Below are 23,606 nucleotides of genomic sequence, written 5' to 3'. Positions count from 1 at the left end.
TGCCTGCGTTTGCACAACCACTCCCAGAAAACGGTTAGTTGACACCCATAGAGCCCCTCTTCCTGTCAATCTCCTTGCGATCGGCAGTGCGAATGGATTCGTCGCTAGAAGCATTGCACAGCAACAATGCTCTTTGTACCCGTACGATGCGTGTGCGCATTGCGGCACATACGCATGCACAGTTTTGCCATTTTTTTTACCTGATTGCTGCGCTACAAAAATCTGCAGCGAGCGATCAACTCAGAATGACCCCCATTGTGCAGTAATCACATTGTTATCACAATTAGCTAATGAAAATGTGATAAAAGTGTGAAAAAAAGGAAATAAAAATTGCAAAAGCAATAGTTTACTGCATTTTAATTTAAGACAGCTTAACAATGATCCTAATGGTGAAAAAATTAAATACAGAGATGTGATAAGACGTGTTAATGATAAATCCCGCTCTAAGAAGCATATTTATCACATTTCGCATCTCAGATGTGGCTGGGATGTGCTAAAATCGCTACAATTCGCAATGTGATGACTGAGTACATTGCAGGGATATATCAATTATCACATGCAGGACAGAGCTTGTGAGAAAGCTCTGTACCTGCGCATCCACTCCACAGACTTCTTGGGGTATTTTCCACAGCGCCTGCAGTGAAACTAAAATAAAGTGAAAAGGGTAAAATCATTTTAATAAATATGACTGTATGTGAAAAGCATCTGGTAATTTGTGGAATAACTAATGTGAACAAAAGTGATTTTTATTTCTTAATTTTACATACACTGCGACAATAATTCCTTCTCAGAATAAAAAAGAATTCTATGAGACTTCACTGTTCCAAGAGATAAAGAGAAACCAGAAGTTGCAGGAGCATGTGAGACATCTAGAGGGTATTCTGCACTACAACACCCTTTCTCAATGTGGCGCACACAATGTAAGTACCAGGCTTACTGTACTGTTGCAGTATTTAAATGTAAAATGCAGAGCTGCCACTTGGTTCTTCTAGTAATGACCCATGGACATGGTCGGACTGGCCCACAGGGGTACAGGAGAAACTGCCTGAGGGCCCATCCCCTCCTTTAAGGATCAGATTCCAGACTGTGCACTTTAATTTTACATATGTTACATTATACTGTACAGACTATGGTGTATTTTCTTCAGTGCATTAAGCTGGTAAATTATCATGCATGGAAAATATTTATAAAGGAACCCATACCATGCACTCTCTAATTGTTTGCTAAGCCTATGTGTTGGCTGGCTACACCTGCTCAGGAGGCTAGCTACGTCTCTAAGCATGGGCCCCTACCACTCAATTCCCCTGATGGGCCCTTCTTGTACATGTCCAACACTGCCCATGTAAATATAAACAACTCCGATAAAAATAGCTGTATTTGTTCTTCCTACAGACCACAGAAATTAAAAGCCAGTCAGATCGTGGACGATCCAATTTGCCTGGTGTCATGACACAGAAAGTGAGCCTTCAAGGAAGTTCAAATCATTCTGCTGAGAATGTTGCTCCAGCTTCCAATCACCAAGTGCAGGATCGGGGCCACCATCTTCCAATGAAGACCTCCAGGAGTCATCAGAATAAGCAAGATGCTAATGCTGTAACGACTGAGCAGGACATAAATCAACTGAAGGAACAGCTTCAGGCTCTCAAATGTCAGGTGACAATGTTATAACACCACTCAGCTAGCAAAGTACATAACAACCTGCACCAAAGTTTTTTGATTAATGCCCAAGTAATTTTCAGGTGTGTCTTTAGTTGCACATCTTAATTAAGTCCAGCTTGGAATAAGTTTAATTTAGAGGATTGTACATATGGTCCTGCAGCTTTGATTAAAGGATGCACTGGGTACCCATCTTCAAGCTTCCAGTGCTCCCTCAGCATTTGCAGTGTGATGTTAAAGTCACATGCCCAGGTTGCTTCGGCACAGGTCACAGAGGCACCCTGCTATGGCACTGTCACAGCGTGCCGGAGCACAGGGTTCCCTTACTGGGTCCGGCGGTGCTCGTCGCCCTATTTTGCAGTGTATCCGTCACGACCATGTGTCCTGCTGTACCCATTGCCATGAGCGTGTTGGTTGGCTGATCTCTCTCTAATTGGCAGATTGCTTCCTCTCGCTATTGCTGCTCTGTCTTACATTTAAATTTGAGTGCTATAAAAGTATCTCTTTGTACTGACAAGTATCAGAGCATAGGCCACCATACCGTACTCCAGCATCCAAACCTTTGTACTTCCCAGTGCGTTTTCTGAAGCAGATTACGTGTCCTGATATCCTCTGCTCCATTCCCTGACTGCTTCTGCCTGTTCCATGTACCCATGTTTTCCCTTTTGATCCTGTCCCAGTCTGACAAGTACGTTACTACATGCCACACAATGGACAATCAGTTCTTGCTCGCCAGCCCCCGTACTTAGTAACCCATACAGTTGGTTGCAATCTGTGGTGGGGGGTCCCATGTTTGCCTCTGTTCTGTCAGTCCGAAGTATGGGTCAGCATCCATAATATTATTAGAGATGTGCACCAGAAATTGTTCGGGTTTTGTGTTTTGGTTTTGGATTCGGTTCCGCGGCCGTGTTTTGGATTCGGACGCGTTTTGGCAACACCTCCCTGAAATTTTTTTGTCGGATTCGGGTGTGTTTTGGTTTCGGGTGTTTTTTTTACAAAAAAACCCCCAAAACAGCTTAAATCATAGAATTTGGTGGCAATTTTGATCCAATAGTATTATTAACCTCAATAACCACAATTTCCACTCATTTCCAGTCTATTCTGAACACCTCACACCTCACAATATTATTTTTAGTCCTAAAATTTGCACCAAGGTCGCTGGATGACTAAGCTAAGCGACCCAAGTGGCCGACACAAACACCTGGCCCATCTAGGAGTGGCACTGCAGTATCAGACAGGATGGCACTTAAAAAAATTAGCCCCAAACATCACATGATGCAAAAATAAAAAGAGGTGCAAGATGGAATTGTCCTTGGGCCCTCCCACCCACCCTTATGTTGTATAAACAGGACATGCACACTTTAACAAACCCATCATTTCAGCGACAGGGTCTGCCACACGACTGTGGCTGAAAAGACTGGTTGGTTTGGGCCCCCACCAAAAAAGAAGCAATCAATCAATCTCTCCTTGCACAAACTGGCTCTACAGAGGCAAGATGTCCACCTCCTCCTCATCCTCTGATTCATCACCCTTTTCACTGTGTACATCCCCCTCCTCACAGAGTATTAATTCGTCCCCACTGGAATCCACCATCTCTGGTCCCTGTGTACTTTCTGGAGGCAATTGCTGGTGAATGTCTCCACGGGGAATTGATCTTACAGTAATTCATTTTGATGAACATCATCTTCTCCACATTTTGTGCAAGTAACTTCATACGCCGATCGCTGACAAGGTGACCGGCTGCACTAAATACTCTTTCGGAGTACACACTGGAGGGGGGGGCAACTTAGGTAAAATAAAGCCAGTTTGTGCAAGGGCCTCCAAATTGCCTCTTTTTCCTGCCAGTATACGTACGGACTGTATGACGTGCCTACTTGGATGCGGTCACTCATGTAATCCTCCACCATTCTTTCAATGGTGACAGAATCATATGCAGTGACAGTAGACGACATGTCAGTAATCATTGGCAGGTCCTTCAGTCCAGGACCAGATGTAAGCACTCGCTCTAGACTGCCCTGCATCACCGCCAGCGGGTGGGCTTGTAATTCTTAGCCTTTTCCTCGCAGCCCCAGTTGCGGGAGAATGTGAAGGAGGAGCTGTTGGTGGGTCACGTTCCGCTTGACTTGACAAGTGTCTCACCATCAGGTCTTTGAACATCTGCAGACTTGTGTCTGCCGGAAAGAGAGATACAACGTAGGCTTTAAACCTAGGATCGATCACGGTGACCAAAATGTAGTGCTCTGATTTCAACAGATTGACCACCCGTGAATCCTGGCAAAGCGAATTAAGGGCTCCATTCACAAGTCCCACATGCCTAGCGGAATCGCTCCATTTTAGCTCCTCCTTCAATCTTTCCAGCTTCTTCTGCAAAAGCCTGATGAGGGGAATGACCTGACTCAGGCTGGCAGTGTCTGAATTGACTTCACGTGTGGCAAGTTCGAAGGGTTGCAGAACCTTGCACAACGTTGAAATCATTCTCCACTGCGCTTGAGTCAGGTGCATTCCCCCTCCTTTGCCTATATCGTAGGTAGATGTATAGGCTTGAATGGCCTTTTGCTGCTCCTCCATCCTCTGAAGCATATAGAGGGTTGAATTCAACCTCGTTACCACCTCCTGCTTCAGATGATGGCGGGGCAGGTTCAGGAGTGTTTGCTGGTTCTCTAGTCTTCGGCACGCGGTGGCTGAATGACGAAAGTGGCCCGCAATTCTTCGGGCCACCGACAGCATCTCTTGCACGCTCCTGACGTTTTTTCAAAAATTCTGCACCACCAAATTCAATGTATGTGCAAAACATGGGACGTGCTGGAATTTGCCCACGTGTAATGCACGCACAATATTGGTGGCATTGTCCGATGTCACAAATCCCCAGGAGAGTCCAATTTGGGTAAGCCATTCTGCGATGATGTTCCTCAGTTTCCGTAAGAGGTTGTCAGCTGTGTGCCCTTTTATGGAAAGCGGTGATACAAAGCGTAGCCTGCCTAGGAATGAGTTGGCGTTTGCGATATGCTGCTACTGGTGCCGCCGCTGCTGTTCTTGCTGTGGGAGGCAATACATCTACCCAGTGGGCTGTCACAGTAATATAGTCCTGAGTCTGCCCTGCTCCACTTGTCCACATGTCCGTGGTTAAGTGGACATTGGGTACAACAGTATTTTTTAGGACACTGGTGACTCTTTTTCTGACGTCTGTGTACATTCTCGGTATCGCCTGTCTAGAGAAATGGAACCTAGATGGTATTTGGTACCGTGGACACAGTACCTCAAGCAATTCTCTAATTCCCTGTGAATTAACGGTGGATACCGGACACACGTTTAACACAACCGCAGCTGCCAAGACCTGAGTTATCCGCTTTGCAGCAGGATGACTGCTGTGATATTTCATCTTCTTCGCAAAGGACTGTTGGACAGTCAATTGCTTACTGGAAGTAGTACAAGTGGTCTTCCGACTTCCCCTCTGGGATGGCGATCGACTCCCAGCAGCAAAAAAAGCAGCGCCAGCAGCAGTAGGCGTTACACTAAAGGATGCATTGGAGGAATCCCAGGCAGGAGAGGACTCGTCAGACTTGCCAGTAACATGGCCTGCAGGACTATTGGCTTTCCTGTCTAAGGAGGAAATTGACACTGATGGAGTTGGTGGTGTGGTTTGCAGGAGCTTGGTTACAAGAGGAAGGGATTTAGTTGTCAGTGGACTGCTTCCGCTGTCACCCAAAGTTTTTGAACTTGTCAATGACTTCTGATGAATGCGCTCCAGGTGACATATAAGGGAGGATGTTCCTAGGTGGTTAACGTCTTTACCCCTACTTATTACAACTTGACAAAGGCAACACACGGCTTGACACCTGTTGTCCTCATTTCTGTTAAAATAATTCCACACCGAAGAGGTGATTTTTTTTGTAATTTGACCAGGCATGTCAATGGCCATTGATAAGGCCTATTCTTTACCTTATAACATTCACTATATATTTGTACCAGACTCAGTACGCAATTGGCGTATGAAGTACCGTAACGGTACGCACTTAGCGTAGCAGACGCTAGGCCGTGGTCGAGACGCACGAGCGGCACGTTCGCTCACGGCTTACGCTTGGTATCGAGCACGCTATAGGCGGCCGACTACCGTAATGCTACGCTACTAGCGTAGCGGACGCTGTGCCCACGAGAGGAACACGAGCGGCGCAGACGCTCACAGGATGACACATAGTAAACCTTGTATGCAACACACTGAAAGGCTAAGCTTATACTGTAAACCTTACTACTGAAATACTGTAATGATATAACGCTTCTTAACCTTGTTAATATAAAAGCTGCTTGAGCGACTGAGACGCTCAGTATACCCTTAGCAATGTAATGATAAACACACGATACCTTGTAAGGTTCCAAAACCTTTATCTAAATGATTTTAGTATGTAAAAAGGGGAAAACAGTAACAGCTTATACACTACAGTCCTAACATTAATAACTAACAGAAATATCTAAACAGAAATATACACAATAATGAACGATTGCAAATACAAATAAACAGAAAGAGGATAAATGGCAAACACTTATAGGTTAGCTATAAAGGAACAATTGCATACATACAGCGTAACGAAATGGCCACAGAGAAAAACTTACACACGTGGGAATGAATCGCCTGCGCTATCTGGAATCCAGCTCTAAGTTAATCAATGATGAAAACCTTTGTAGAGAGTCTGTGCTGCCCCAGCAATGGTGATCCTTATATTTACAGCCTACATTCACAATACAATGGTCCCTACAATCTCATTGTTCATTGGACACTGGAATGTCTCTTTGCACCATAACAAAAGGTCATAGGTGGGTTCGTACGGGGGGGGGGGGATGTGTCTCTCTCCAACTGCTCAGGTGGGAGGTATCCTCTGGATTCCCCCTGCATGTGTAATGAACTGCAAATACTGTAAATGTCCATAAACTACTTTTACATATAACTATACGCTGGAGCGACCGATCTCTTCCTAACCAACACCGGAATGTTTCTAATAAAATACTCTTCAGTTAGGTACTAAACACCACCGCTCAGACCCTGTCTGACCCTTCGTATCATGCAAAGAGGAATTCCTTTGTCCATGAACCAGTTACACTAAACATACTTACAGATATTATTAAAGGGAATATTACCTACAGAACACGCTATGTGGGTTAAATATACTATAAACGAGTCGCCCGCTACAAGCTCATAAACTCTACCATAAATACGCATATACCGCGCGTACTCGCCGGAGCGAGCGTACACAATTTGCGGACATGTGCACGTACAGCAGACTATATGCACGAGCAGCGGGCATGTGCATGGGGTTAATATATGGCAATGTGAAGCATGATATTTTTCGACTTTGACAGTCCACCCTTTGGCAGTCATCAATAACTGCCACTTCCTAAACAATTCAAACAGAAAAATATATGTCATCATGTAAATACCTTTTTATGATTGGGTAAAGGGAGGAGAGGAGAAGGTGGGAAAGATATGACCTAGTGAGATAGTAAAGCATGTGTGTATGAATCCATGTCTGAGGGGTCATGTATCATCGTGCCGTACGTGTTCTAAATCAAGCTTCGAGGTATTGCGAAGTATACATTTGTATCCTTCTTATCCCGTATTAAGGGTCTGTGGATGGGCTGTCAAACTCTACCGAGCTCTTTTCAGCTTTTGGTTGCAACAAATGGGGTGCACATTAGTTGATGATACATGAAGGGGGAGAGTATGTGGATGCTAGTATGTGAATATCACCTGTCGACTATGTGGGATACTACCTGGAGGTTGTAGAGATGAAGATAAGAAACAATCGTTATAAATGCAGTCATATACTATGTGAGTTTTAGTGTACAGTTGCCGATTGAGGTCTTGTCTGATGTCTTGTCTGATGTACATGTTGTCTGATGTCTCACGGTGCTTTTGCTGTAAGTGGTGAACAAAAGCTTTTCCAGTGTCCATAAAATTACAGTCTCTAAAGTATTGGGTTTCCAGTAGATAGTTAAAGTCACTAAAAGTATTGGGTGTCTGTGACACAATTCATCAATGGTCTGTATAAAGAAGTTGTCAAATTCTTCTTCCAAGCGGATGTCTTTGTACCTTGGAGGAAAACAAAGGAGAAACGGGTGAAAGAAACGGACCGTGGAATCACATTTTCATCACAACATTGTCTCTATCGTTGGGTCATAAATTAAATTAGTTGTTGTTATTACAGTGTCCTCGCTCCTCAGACTCATCACTCTGGTACTACGTTTACACTACGTTAAAGTCCGAACGCATCTAAATATCAGACCAATCAATATGACGACTCCCAGAATACACAAGAGAAATTTCCCTACATCCATGATAATGCCTTGGGCCCATTCTCCTAAACCAGAGAACCAATTTCATGGGTTCAACCATGACACCCAGCCGGTCAGTTCATTACCCACAGCAGCGAGAGTAAGATTATGTCTCCTTCGGAACTCCCACTTTAATTGCAAAATGTCATCCATCTTTTGGTCTATGACCTCGGCCGGGTCCTCAGTGCTGTTTGTAATATACGTGCAGCACTTTACACCATATTGAGTTGCTAGGGTAACACAATACCCGCCTGTCACTGCTGTGAGATAATTGAGAATCATCCTATGCTGAACCAGTTCTGTTTTGTAGGCTTGTAACTCTCTCCCAGTGTACCTGAACGTGTCGTCATACATTTCAGTGATATTGTCTAATAAGTTTGCTAGCACAGATATATATCTATAATTTATCACTCCTCTGGCGGTACGAGTGATATATAACGCGAGTAGGAATTGAATCCCGGTGGATTCATGGATCAGATCAGAGGCCGGATGCTCTGTCCTCTCTATCAGGTGCCGTTTAACGACGTGCTCGTAATGAGAGCTTGGGCACCGCGGTGAATGTCTTTCATTTTGATATGGGATACTGTCATTACTTCAGGCAGTACTTTTCCAATGTAACACAATCCCTCTGAGTTTGGGGCAAGCCACTTATACGCCTTCCTCCCGCATATGAAATATGCATCATCGGGGAGAACATATGGGACTGAGTATGACATAACCATGTTACAAACTTTCCATGTGAAATCTCCTAACCCTAATTCTCCCATCTGTCTAGTACACGTATCTGGTTGTACGATATGTGCACAGTATCCTGGTGATACTTCTCCAACTCGCATGGTCCTACTTCCTAGAGTGTACCTATACCGGAAATATCTTCCACTGTTGGCTATCTGGCGTATAAGTTCTGTGTCTATGGGCATTCTGTCGGCTCTGTGTGAAAAGGTCATGGTTTGATTACTCCATGACACTTCCCAATTTCCCGGCTTTCGGGGATTGGAAATGTTAAAGCATACTAAGGACTTATCCACATGATATTGGTGGAGCTTCAAACTAGGAGGACTAGAGATATTAAATCTCTTGTCCACCGGCCTCCCACCACTTAGCTCAAATACCTCTCCTGTCGTTAAAGGGAATGGTACTAGTCCTGATTTGCTATGACCTTGAGGTACTTGAGAACACACCCAACAGTCTGTCTGATTTAACACTTTACCCACTAAGGAGTGATAGTCACCCAATGGATGCCGGTCCATGTTGATATTAAAACTGGACTGACATTTCTTGATGCAATCATCCTCAACTATGTTTTTATAATTCTTACAGATGCAGTTCTCTTCAGCTAACAATCCTTCACAATGTCTATCAATAACATGGCTACTAGATCGTTTTCTGGTACTCGCCTTTGCTCAGTGATTGTGTTGCTATTGGAATTCTACGAATCCATCCTGATCATCAGAACCCATTCCAGATCCTTTCTCGACCTCACTGGTACTCTCACCGAAACAGACTGCTCTGGTCAACAACAGGGTCAACAGGAAAACACGGACTGCAGTCTCTTGGGGCGAGTCCATCTTACAGGAGGAGAAAGAGAAATTTGTAATGGGGGTACAGAAAATAATTGAGGGGAGAGAAAAATGTTACGATGATTTTTTTTTTCTTGTCTTCTAGTCTTGTTGTTCTTCTTGCTCTGTCGTCATCTCAAAGGTGCTGTCTCTCAGTCTTCCAAACGAACATTCCGGTGATGCAATATTCTTTCCGACTCAGCGATCTTTCTGTAAGGAGAATAAATCTTGCATTACCATTTGTCTAACTGATGTGTGACATACCATCTGTAACGCATGAAAACATGAGAAAAAACTAAAGCGAGAGAACAATATATTTATGTTACATAAGACACAACAAAAAAAACATTGTCAGATCTTCCGTTCACCATCAGGCTGTCACATCAACACGTCCATTGGTATCTTTGCACAGTCTCCCCCACCAGTATTTCCACCTCTACCCTTTTGTGCCTGGCCAGGACACAACGATGCTGGTAGGACATACTGGGGTTGGGTAGACCTCTGAGAAGACCAAGTAGTCATGTGACGTTGGAGCTGTCGTGGTGAACGTCAGAGATGGGAAAAAGAAACATTTACAGATAAATTACAAAGCTTACCCGGCCGTCCCTGTGTTTACAAGGAATGACATTCCAATTTCATTAGCTGTAACCTCAGGCTTACTGTCACGACTAATGATCAACTTTACTGACTGCACATTACAGGTGCGGCCCAAACTTCTTCCTAGGTGATTCCTGATTACAATTTTGTGTATCATGACTTTGCTCGTGTTTTTGTCTAGGGGGTTTATCTACCTTGTGTGTATCTTCAAAACCTACAATTTCGTGCAAAATGACCTTCCCTCTGGCAATTATAACATCTTATCACCTTTGACTTACCCACAGGGATCTGAGGCTTCTTACCTCCCTGTGCCTCCCTGTGCTTGCTGATGTTTTGATCATGCCCAACAGCGGCCTTACTTAATGCAGCCACCGAGATATTTCTCCAGTTTGGGTTGGTGGTCTGTACCCTTGTTCTCAATACTACCTTTAAACTATCCATTAATACTTTACCCGCTATCTCTCTATGCTATGCATTTTCCTCAATGTCCGTGATCCCAGTGTCTCTAGCCATTTCTTGCAGTGCTTGATTGAAATAATCAGAAGTACTTTCCCCTTCTCTTTGTCTTATGGAGAAGATTTTGTTCCACTCGACAACGGCTGGGAAATATACTCCTAACTGTAGGTTGATCTGCTTAATATTTTCCTGATTGTATTCCTCCGTTTGAGGTACTTCTGCGTTTAACTTACAATCCGTTATAAATTTCGCAAGGTCAACATAGGAGGGCAAACATGCCCTCAGCACTGTCCGCCAACCTTTGTTGGTGGGTTCTGTGGAGTTTCCTAGTTCTTTAATAAACCTCTGACATGCAACTAGATCTTTCCTAGGATCAGGGAATTCAGACAAAATTGCTCTCAATTCTGTCCGGGACCAGGGACGGTGCATTGCACCGTTCCTGGCGGGAGTGATTCCCAGAGTGTCAGTCTGTCCATTTGGGACTGTGATCACCCTGACAGGATTAAATTCAACCACATCATCTTGTGTTGGCTCTACAATATGAGGTACATTTGTTTGTGCATGATATATAACACCGTACTTACCTGTGGACACGACCTCACCTGACCCTCCGTTAGGGGGTTTGACTACTGCCTTTACCGATGGGGTCGCGTCCACCTGGATGTCTTGTATGATGGCTGCTGGAAAAGGTGCCGACATCGTGCTGGGCTCACTTTCTTGCTTGTAATCCTGAGGGAAGTTTAACATGGAGTGCAACTTGCACGGGTTAGAATTTGTACATTTATCAGTTTTCCTTCTATCATTATTACATTTATTATACTTATCACATTTACTCTTATCATTAATAATACAGTTGCTAAGTGCACAATTATCATATACCAGTGTGCTATTCTCTGCAGCCATTTGTTCTCCTGTTGCCATATTTTTCCTGCTAAGGTGAGAACCAGCTGTGTGAGCTAATTCCCTTTGTATCTCACTTTCCTGTTGCCATATCTGTAAACAATCATAATGTCTAATCCGTTGCTTCCCGGATTTTATGAGACAGATCCTTCGCCTTAAATTATGCAATACCTCTGAGTCAAAACTACCTATCCCAGGAAAAGGTGCTTTATCCCCCACAGTCATTCGTGTCCATTCATCACAAAAGGTCTCAGTGTGGGGACCATACTTCCCCCACATTACTAACCGAGCAGACCCTCGGGGTCTGCAAGCCTCTTCAGTCTGAACCCTGACTGCTAAACGTCCCTGTGTTGTGCACTTGGCTTCCATTGTGGACCTTTTTAACACAGAAAAACTTCCTAAAATTCACCAAACACAGAAGTCTACGGTGGAAGTTACCCAAGCTCTTCCACCAGCTTCTTCTGCTCCGAGTACCACGGTTCCGCCTTTTTTTTTTTTTAGCAGACACGTGTAGTCGTTGCAGGCCCTAAAATTCCCTACCTTTATCTCTTACACAAATCACGCTTGCATGTGCTCCCTACAACACGCATGAGGGCAATTGAATATACGACCTCATATCACGTTGTGTTATTGGTCACACATACAACCGTGCGGTCCAATCGTACCACTTATAGACACTTGTTGCCTATAAATGGTAGGATCATTGGAGTCTCCCTACTGTGCTCCAGAACAGCCGGAGTGTAATACCACAAAATTATCACACTTCGTCGCATGTGTTCACCAAGACCGTGCACGCACGTTTTCACCTAGACCGTGCTCATCACGTATTCACCTAGGCCGTGATTCACCAAGTTTCACCAAGACTTCACCAAGATTTCACCAAGACTTCACCAAGACCTCACCAAGAGGAGTTCAATACACTCATACCGTTTTCAGCCCACACTATCATTCTATAATTTTCTGATCAGAAAAATCATTTCCCGTAATCTGATAGCTCTCCCCAGAGGTATTACAGAAAAGTAAGGTATTTAAACAAAATTTTGGAAACTGAAATCAATTTGTGCTATTATCGCGTTGCTTCCGTATCGCCTATTAAAAACAATGCTATCGTGTGATTTGTATCTAGTGGGCGTATCTGCACACTGCGTTGCGTAAACACGCCACGTGTGTAGGCCTTTGTGTTTGCGTATGTAATCTCGCACGTTGCCCGAGACACGTATGCGAAAAGCCAGATATGCTCACAGTAACGCAAATAACACGTTTCTATAAATGCAAATGATATTTAGCTATAATCATTTACCGAACACCACACAGATTTCATTGTATCAACTTATATTAGACCAGGCTGTGTGCGTGTTTTAAAATTACTCCCTTAAATATACATTTTTACTTTTAACTACAAATAGCAACAAATCTTTCTCAGCACGTTATCAATGCAAATGGCAAACAGGAAGGTAGATAGGTGAAAATACACAGATGAAAATGCAATTCTAAATTAATCTAATAACATACATTGATGTCACACACATATAATATTACATCTATGAGACCTTATTCAGTGCTTCTAATTTGCATATGAATGTGCTTTTAACTATCTGTGAAGGCGATTTCCTTCACTGCTGGGAGAAAAAGAAACCAGTTACACAGGTTAATTTGCATTTCAATGGCCATCCTACAACCAGCAGAGAATCCTAGAAACAAAAAAAAAACCCAAAACTATAAAATATTCATTTTACTATTAACTTACATTAAACTCTATCTAAACTATTTATGATTGATTAAGATATGGATTAACTAAATGCATTGGAAACTCATAAATGGTGATTTCTTTTTTTTGACAATGGATGGCTGATTATTCCCAAAATGGCCGCTGCTCCTCCCCCTTCCACATCCATGAGGGTTACACAAAATGGAGGACAGACGATGCGGCTTCTTTTGTCACAAAGAAAATCATCATACAAGCTCCTGAAGTTATTTTAAGCCTGGGTTAAAAATAAAACTATCAAGCTATGCAGAGCGATTAAAAATACTTTTAAACCTATTTAAACAAACAAGCAATCCAATCTGCGTGTGCAGTTGGCACCAAATAGAAATTAAAACCAGATTTAAAAAGACAATAGCTTAATGTTCTTACCTTCTTCGGATTCCACCAGCATCCCTACAAACCAAGAGAATCAGACGCAGACGCTCATCTGATCAGCACTACAAGATACCACCTTTCCGCCCTTTGCTGATCGATAAAGTCTGCGCATTTTCGCCTGACTGCGGATATGAGGTGGACCGGACTTGCCCCCAATTGATAAAGCCTATTCTTTACCTTATAACATTCACTATATATTTGTACCAGACTCAGTACGCAATTGGCGTATGAAGTACCGCAACGGTACGCACTTAGCGTAGCAGACGCTAAGCCGTGGTCGAGACGCAGGAGCGGCACGTTCGCTCACGGCTTACTCTTGGTCTCGAGCACGCTATAGGGGGCCGACTACCGTAATGCTACGCTACTAGCGTAGCGGACGCTGTGCCCACGAGAGGAACACGAGCGGCGCAGACGCTCACAGGATGACACACAGTAAACCTTGTATGCAACACACTGAAAGGCTAAGCTTTGATAAAGCTAAATATTTATCGTATATAATGCCCTTTATGAGGTCTAAGAACACTGTACGCTAACTACGTATGAAGTACCGTAAGGGTACGCACGTTGCGTAACAATCGCTTAGCCGTGGTCGAGACGCTCAAGCGTTACGTTCGCTCACGGCCAAGAGATCACTGGCAGGCACGCTATTGGCTGCCGAATACCGTAATGATTCGCTACAGCGATGCGACCGCTCGAGACCACGAGGAGATCACCAGCGGCGCATACGCTCACAATGTAAAACCTTTATATCTAAACCATAAACAGTGTATTATGCAGTAAACCCTTTGTGTAGTGATATGGTGTAAATGCAACACAGTATAACCTTACTAGCTTAAAAGCAGTTTGAGCGTCACCGACGCTCTGAGAATACTTAACTCTATAAGAAATACACAGATACCTGGGCTTAGGGTCCAACGCCTAATATATATATATTTTGAATGATATACTTGCAAAAGAATTAATACAAATACAAATCATACACTACAATATAACATAGACTAACTAACCAGGTGACTACACAGTAAATACAATACAATTAAGTTTAAGAGAAAAATGAGAGAAAGAGAAGAGAGAGAGAGATATGGCCCATAATAACAAGAGAGAAACAGTATGATTACGGAGAAAAACTTACGCACAAAGGAAACGATCGCATGCGCCTCTGGACATCCAGCTCCCGATTTTCAGCAATGATAACCGTTGAAGAGTAAGAGCTGGATGTGATCGGCCTTTCTATTTATGCCCCACACACAATGCAATTCAATGGTCCCTACAATCTCATTGTTCATTGGACACAGGAATTCGGCCTTGCATCATAACAAAAGGTCATAGGTTGATTCATACAGGTGGGCTGTGACTATTTCCAACAGCTCAGGTGGGAGGGAAACTGGGTTTCCCGCCGCATGGGTAATAAAGTGCAAATAAAGTAAATGTTCATAAACTTCTTATGTCCATAACTATTCGCACGAGCGATTGATCTGCTTCAAACCAACACCGGAATATTTCTAATTAAATATTCTTCCGATGGATACTAAACACCACTGTATTACTCCTGTCTGACCCTTCGTATCAAACAAAGAGGGATTTCTCTGTTCATGAACATTCTATATTAACCAAACTTTCAGAATCTATCAAAGGGACCATGATCTACAAAATACATTATATAGTGAAAATATGTAACGATTGAGTCGCACGCTACGATCACATAAACTCTACCGTAAATACGCATACCGTGCGCCTGCGGGTGCCCGCGACTGTGAGTATGCGCACGTACGGGAGAGCGTACGCATGCGCAGCACGGACCTGTGTGAGGTGCAAATATGGTAGTGTGCATAGAGATATTTTTCTGACTTTGACAGTCCACCCTTTGGCAGTCAACAATAACTGCCACTTCCTGAAAACATTTCAAAAAGAGAAAAATATATGTTAGGGGTTAATACATTTACATGGTTGGGTAAGGGAGGAGAGGAGATGGTGGAAAAGGGTATGACCTAGTGAGATAGCAGAAGCATGTGTGTATGAATCCGTGCTTGGGGGTCATGTATCATCGTGCCGTACGTGTTTTAAATCAAGCTTCGAGGTATTGCGAAGTATACATTTGAATTCCTTCTTATCCCGTGGTACGGGTCTGTGGATGGGCTGTCAAACTTTACCGAGCTCTTTTCGGCTTTGGTTGTAACAAAATGGGGGAGCACATTTTAGTTGATGATACATGAATGGGGGAGATATGTGATTGCTGATATCTGTGCCTGTATTCCCTATCGACTATGTGTGTCATTACCTGAGGGTTGTAGAAATGAAGAAAAGACATAATTACGGTAAATGCGGTGGTATTCTATGTCAGGTAAATGTACATTCGTCGATTGAGGTCTTGTTTGGTGTCTGTTGAATGCAGTCTTCTTTGTGCTTTTGCTCATAAGGTGCGAGCAAAGCTGTCAATGTCCATAGATTTACAAAAGTGTTGGGCTAGCGTAATTTTAAAATTTCTAGGGAAACTGGGGATCCATGGCATAGTTCATCAAAAATCTGTGTATCAGGTTGTCAAAACTTCTTCTTTAATCCCTCTGTTGTCTGTATATCGGCTCATCAAATTCCTCGTCCAAGTGGGTCTTGTTACCTTGGAGAAAACGGAAAAACAGGTGAAAGAAACGGACCGTAGAAATCGCATTTTCATCACATCATTGTTTCTACATTTGGGTCATAAATCAAGTCCATTGGAATTACAGTTTCCTCACTCCTTAAACTCATTACCCTAGTACGATGATTGCACTTCATTAAAGCCTGACCGCATCTAAATATCAATCCAATCGATATGACAACACCTAAGATACATAGGAGAAACTTCCCAACATCCATTATGACTCCTTGAGCCCAGTCTCCTAAACCAGAAAACCAATTTCGCGGGTTCAACCATGACACCCAACCAGTCAGCTCATTACCTACAGCAGCAAGAGTGAGATTGTGTCTCCTGCGAAATTCCCACTTCAATTGGAGAATATCGTCCATCTTTTGGTCTATGACCTCGACCGGATCCTCGGTGCTATTCGTAATATATGTGCAACATTTCACGCCGTATTGTGTTGCCAGTGTGACACAATATCCGCCTGTCGCTGCTGTGAGGTATATTGAGAACCATTCTATGCTGTACCAGTTCTGTTTTGTAAGCTTGAAGTTCCCTTCCAGTATACCTAAATGTGTCATCATACATTTCAGTGATATTATCTAACAAATTTGCGAGTGCCGATATGTATTTATAATTCAGCACTCCTCTAGCGGTGCGGGTGAAATCTAACGCGATTAAGAATTGAATCCCGGTGGATTCACTTATCAGATCAGAGGCCGGATGCTCTGTCTTCTCTATCAGGTGCCTTTTAACAACGTGCTCGTAATGGGTGTGAGTATAAGGAGCTTGGGCACCACGGTGTATGTCTTTCATTTTGTCATGTGATACAGTCATTACTTCAGGCAGTACTTTTCCAATATAACACAATCCTTCAGAGTTTGGGGCAAGCCACTTGTACGCCTTTCTCCCGCATATGAAATATGCATCATCGGGGAGAACATATGGGACGGAGTAGGACATAACCATATTACACACCTTCCATGTGAAATCTCCTAACCCTAATTCTTCCATCTGCTTAGTACACGTATCAGGTTGTATGATATGTGCACAGTATCCTGGTGATACCTCTCCAACTCTAGTAATCCTATTTCCTAAGGTATACCTATACCGGAAAGATTTTCCTCTACTGGCTATGTGGCGTACAAGCTCTGTATCTGTAGGCATTCTATCTGCTCTATGCGAAAAGGTCATGGTTTGGTTACTCCATGACACTTCCCAATTTCCCGGCTTTCGGGGATTGGAGATGTTGAAACATAATAGGGACCTATCCACATGGTATTGGTGGAGCTTCAAACTAGGAGGACTGGAGATATTAAACCTTCTGTCCACCGGTCTCCCACCACTTAACTCAAGTACCTCCCCTATCGTTAAAGGAAATGGTACTAGCCCTGATTTGCTATGACCTTGAGGTACTTGAGAGCATACCCAACAATCTGTTTTATTTAACACACTACCCACTAAGGAGTGATAGTCACTCAATGGATGCCGGTCCATATGGATATTAAAACTGGATTGGCATTTCTTTATGCACCCATCCTCAATGACATTGTTACAGAGCCGACAGATACAGTTTTCTTCAGCTAACAATCCTTCACAATTCCTTCTATGGTCAATGCTATCGGATCGTTTTCTGATACTCGCCTTTGCTTGTTGATTATGTTGTTCTCGGAAAACTACGCCTCCATTTCTGTCATCAGAACCCATTCCAGAACCCCTCTCGACCTCCATGGTACTCTCGCCGGAACAGACTGCTCTGGTCAACATCATGGTCAACAGGAAAATCCGGATCACAGTCTCTTGAGGCAAGTCCATCTTAGGAGGAGACGAAGAAGAATGAGAAGGGGGGAAAAATAATTTGAGGGAGAGGGGATGGGAAGTGGAGAAAAACAATAAAAGGGAACAGGGGATCGACAACTGCTTTTGATCTTGTGGTTCTCGATGCTCAGGTGCCGCCTTAGTCCTCCTGGAACAGACACTCTAGTGATACAACCTCTACCGTCTGTTCCTTATCACAGGACTTCTCTGGATCAACGACCTTCTTACAGTGGGACGAATGAACCCAAGTCTCTCTCTCAGCAACCTTCAATGCTGTAGTGCTAGTCAATAAGACCTGGTATGGTCCTTCCCATCTGTCAATAAGGCAACCTGAGCGTAGAAAATTCCGTATCATTACATAATCCCCAGGTTCAATGTCATGACAATTACTATCTGGTAAATCAGGAATCACTAACTTCAGATTATCATTTTGATTCCTTAACTGTTTACTCATGTTAATCAAGTATTTTACAGTCACTTCATTGTTACACTTCAAATCATCCTGAGGGTTAATCATGACATGCGGTTGTCGACCAAACAAGATTTCAAAGGGAGACAGATTAAGAGGGGACCTGGGAGTGGTTCTGATGCTGTACAGTACAATGGGTAAAGCTTCTGGCCATGTCAATCCTGTCTCTGCCATCACTTTACTCAGTTTATTTTTAATAGTGCTGTTCACTCTTTCCACTTTCGCACTCGCCTGTGGACGGTATGGAGTGTGCAGCTTGCTATCAATTCCCATCAATTTACACATTCCTTGAAAGACATCACCTGTAAAATGGGTACCCCTATCACTTTCGATAATTCTGGGGATACCATATCTACATACAAATTCCTGCACAATTTTCTTAGCAGTAAACATAGCGGTATTTGTGGCCGCCGGAAATGCTTCGACCCAATTTGAGAAAACATCTATACAAACAAGTACATATTTCAAATTTCGACAAGGGGGTAATTGAATGAAGTCAATCTGTATTACCTGGAAAGGGCCGCCGGCAGGTGGGATATGGGATGGTTCTGTAGGTATTGCCTTTCCAATATTCTTTCTCAAACAGGTAAGGCATGACATGGCTCTTTTACTCGCATGAGAGGAGAATCCTGGGGCGCACCAATATGCTCTTACCAACTTGCACATCCCTTCCTTGCCTAGATGAGTCAGCCCGTGAGCTGCTTCAGCCAAACATGGAAGATATGCTCTGGGGGCCACTGGTTTACCATGTCCATCCGTCCAGAGTCCTGAGGACTCCTGGCCATATCCCTTTGCCCTCCAGACTGCCTTTTCCTGTGTGGAACACAAATTTTGCATTTCACACAACTTCTGTGTGTTGATGGTATTAAATACCATCAATTGTGTGGTGTCTGTCTGTCTGGGGGTACCAGCTGCTAATTTAGCCGCTTCGTCTGCTCGGCTGTTACCAAGCGATACTGGGTCTTGGCTATATGTATGTGCTTTACATTTGATAACAGCCACTCTGTCGGGTTCCTGTATCGCTGTTAGAAGCCTTTTTATGTGAGCTGCATGCGCTACCGGTGTACCAGCTGCCGTCATGAAATTTCTGAGGCGCCATAGGGCTCCGAAATCATGGACTACCCCGAATGCGTATCTAGAATCGGTGTAGATATTGGCTGATTTGCCCTTAGCCAATTCACATGCTCTGGTTAGGGCGACCAGTTCAGCAACCTGGGCTGAGTGAGGTGGGCCTAGCGGTTCCGCTTCTATGGTGCCTTGGTCATCTACGACTGCGTATCCAGTACACAAGTCTCCCGAGTCTGACTGTCTATGACAACTACCGTCCGTGTAGAACGTAAGTTCTGCATCTTCCAGTGGGTTGTCACTGATGTCAGGCCTTGCGGTAAAATTTTGGGTCAAATATTCCATACAATCATGAGTGTCTTCCTTTGTATTAAATCCTCCTTCCCCACCACTCTCATCCTCCACCCTTTGTGCCTGCCCAGGCACACCTGGGAGATATGTTGCAGGATTTAATGCACTGCATCTCCTTATGGTGATGTTTACGGGGGCCATTAGTGCCAATTCCCATCTTGTAAACCGCGCTGATGAGACGTGCCTGGTTTGGGCAGAATTTAACAAGGCTGACACTGCATGTGGTGTATGAATTGTGAGGTTGTGACCTAGCACGACGTCTTCGCTTTTCGTTACTAGCAATGCTATCGCAGCAACGCTTCGCAAGCATGTGGGGAGGGATCGCGCTACCGTGTCTAGCTGAGCGCTGTAATATGCTACCGGCCTGCTGGCATCACCGTGCTTTTGGGTTAGTACGCCTGCCGCGCAACCAGCACTTTCTGTTCCGTATAGTTCAAAGGGTTTCCCATAGTCCGGCATACCTAATGCTGGTGCCTGCGTTAGGCACTGTTTAAGTCTCTCAAATGCTGCCTCAGACTCGTCTGTATGCGAAATCCGATCAGGTTTGTTTGAGGAGACCATTTCCTGCAAAGGTAAAGCTAAAATGGAAAACCCTGGGATCCAGTTACGGCAATACCCACACATTCCTAAAAATGTTCTGATCTGTTGCTGGGTTTGTGGCAGAGTCATGTCTCTAATTGCTTGAATTCTATCAGCGGTCAGGTGTCTCAGTCCTTGTGTTAAACAGTGTCCCAAATATTTTACCTTAGTTTGGCATAATTGCAACTTGTCTTTGGAAACCTTGTGTCCTGTGTCTGAAAGATGAAACAGGAGCTGTTTCGTATCCTTCAGGGATGCTTCCAATGAATCAGAACACAGTAGTAGATCATCCACATACTGTATTAATACTGATCCACTCACTGGTTGGAAAGACTGTAAACAGTCATGCAAAGCCTGAGAAAATATACTTGGACTATCTATGAATCCCTGTGGTAATCGAGTCCATGTGTATTGGACTCCTCTGTATGTAAATGCAAACAAATATTGACTGTCAGGGTGCAGAGGTACCGAAAAGAAAGCGGAGCAGAGGTCAATAGCAGTGAAAAATTTCGCAGTGGGAGGGATTTGCATTAGGATGACAGCTGGATTTGGCACTACGGGGAACTGACTCTCAACTATTTTGTTAATCCCCCTTAGATCCTGCACTAGCCTGTAACCCCTCCCCCCACTCTTTTTCACAGGGAAGATGGGACTATTAGCAGTGCTGGACGTTCTTACCAGAATGCCCTGTTGTAGCAAGCGCTCTATTACTGGGTAAACTCCTAACTCCACCTCTGGCTTCAGAGGGTACTGTGGGATTTTTGGAGCTATCCTACCATCTTTTACTTGTACAACTACCGGAGCTACGTTTGCCATTAATCCAGTGTCCTGTCCATCTTTTGTCCAAAGTGACTCTGGTATCTGAGATGTCATTTCTTCTACTTGGGAGGGAGTCCTATTTGTCATAATGGTATGTGACATTAATTTTGACGGGGAGTCTAACATGTCTCGTACTTCCTGAGCGTGATTCTCAGGTATGTCCAAGAATACACCTTCAGGAGTACAATAAATGACGCACCCCATTTTACACAGTAAGTCTCTTCCCAGGAGATTGGTCGGTGCCGATGCAGCCAGCAAAAAGGAATGCTTGGTATGTAAAGGCCCTATTGTAATCTCTGCTGGTTTGCTAACAGGGTAATGCTGGACTACTCCTGTTACTCCCACGGCTGGAATTGTCCTACCAGTGGTCCTCATGCCCACTGTCGAATTTATCACTGATTTGGCCACCCCTGTGTCTACAAGAAAGTTTAATGATTTACCAGCTACATTGATTGCAATTTCTGGTTCACTTCCAAGGCTTGCAATCAATTTTACTGGCTGCAGATTACAGGTATGGCCACACCCCTATTGGGTATGGTGACCTACCTGAATTCCGCTGGCAGCAACTACTTGTGAAGGGGTTAAATGGGAACTCCCAGAGGCCTGCCAATCTCTGTTTGGGGGGTATCTTTTTGTTTCCCCTGCATGTGGCTCATAACTCCGTTTCTGCGGACCTTGCTCCCAATGTCGTGTGTCGTGTCGTTGTCTAGGGGGTTGATAAGATTTTTGCACATTTCTCGATCTACAGTCTCGTGCAAAGTGTCCCTGTCTGTGACAAAAATAACATGTTACCACATTTGACTTACCCACAGGGTTTGGTGATGTTAACACAGGCTGTTTTGTGGTCAGGGCCTGTATACTTACTGCCATTAACTTATCACTTTGTTGTTCCCTGTGTCTGGTGATGTTCCTATCGTGATCAATAGCAGCCTCTCTCAAAGTAGCCACAGACAGACCTCGCCAACATGGTTGTGTGGTCTGTACCCTAGTCTTTAATGATTCTTTTAAACCATCCATCAGTACCGATACTGCTACTTCTCGATGGTTTATGTTTGTTTTAATGTCCTCTATGCCTGTGTATTTTGCCATTTCTGATAATGCTCTGTGAAAATACTCTGCAGCTGTCTCTGACTCCTTCTGTTTAATGGAGAATATCTTGTTCCATCTGACTACCGCTGGGAAATACTCTTTTAACTGTAAGCTTATTCTTTTTACATTATCTTTGTTGTACACATCTGTAAGAGGTACATCCTGATCTAATCCGCAATCAGCTAAAAATTGAGTTGCGTCAACATTGGAGGGTAAACATGCTCTCAGCAATATCTGCCAGTCTTTATTGTTGGGCTCTACAGTGTTACCTAAGTCTCTGATGTATTTTTGACTGGCAACTAAGTCTTTTCTAGGGTCGGGGAATTCAGACACTATGGTCCTTAATTCCATTCTGGAAAATGGGCTATACATGGCAATGTTCCTCACAGGGGTGACTCCTGATGTGTCAGTTTTCCCATTTGGAACAGCTATTACCCTAACAGGAGTAACTCTAACAACATCACTCTGTGTGGGTTCTACAGCCTGTGGTGAAATGGCTTCAGCATAGTGTATGGTGCCGTACTTACCTGTAGATACGACCTCACCTATCCCTCCGCTAGGGGCCCTTGTTACTAATCTCGTGGGTGGAGCTGTGCCTACTGTGGTCTCTGCTATGGTGGCTGCTAGAGAGAGCGCTGAAATTGTTGCCGATTCGTCTTCTTGATCACACTCCTGAGGAAAGTTCAAAACAGGGTACAACTTGCACGGGTTAATACTTGCATTGGTTAATTGGTTAACATTATCTTTAACATTTACACAGTTGCTAAGTGTTTGTGTGTTACACCTTAGTGCGTCATTCTCCGCAACCAATTTCTCTCCTGATATGTATGGTGGCGGTGGGGCCGTGGCTATCAGTTTTCTGATTGAGCCAGATCCCGCCGCCTGAGCCAATCCTCTCTGTATGTCACCCTCCTGTTGCCACAACTGCAAATAATCATAATGCTTGATTCGTCTCTTTGCTGATTTAATGAGACATATCCTTCTCCTTAAATTCGTTAACACTTCTGAGCTGAAGCTACCTACTCTTGGGAATTTCTCCCCGTCATGTACTGTCATTCTCTCCCATTCATCACATAAAGCTTCTGTGTGACTTCCGTATTTCTCACACATTACATACCTTGCCGACCCAATTGGTCGGTTCACTGAATCAACCCGAACCGAGGTTGA

General features: G+C 43.8%; 1 protein-coding gene across 1 annotated transcript in view; it reads left to right on the top strand.

Moving 5' to 3' along the window:
- The window catches only part of LOC134947590 (uncharacterized), a 116,036-nt gene that overhangs the window by 24,306 nt on the left and 68,124 nt on the right, over positions 1–23,606 (top strand). Inside the window, exons 5-6 of the mRNA XM_063935601.1 lie at positions 792–920; positions 1,393–1,653. Of these exons, the coding sequence (XP_063791671.1) occupies positions 792–920; positions 1,393–1,653 (390 nt within the window). The remainder of the gene's footprint in view (positions 1–791; positions 921–1,392; positions 1,654–23,606) is intronic.

Source organism: Pseudophryne corroboree, chromosome 8 (genome assembly GCF_028390025.1).
Source record: "Pseudophryne corroboree isolate aPseCor3 chromosome 8, aPseCor3.hap2, whole genome shotgun sequence".
In the NCBI taxonomy this organism is placed as follows: domain Eukaryota; kingdom Metazoa; phylum Chordata; class Amphibia; order Anura; family Myobatrachidae; genus Pseudophryne; species Pseudophryne corroboree.
The sequence above is the reverse complement of the archived record's forward strand: the minus strand, read 5'-3'. Positions and strand labels throughout refer to the sequence as shown.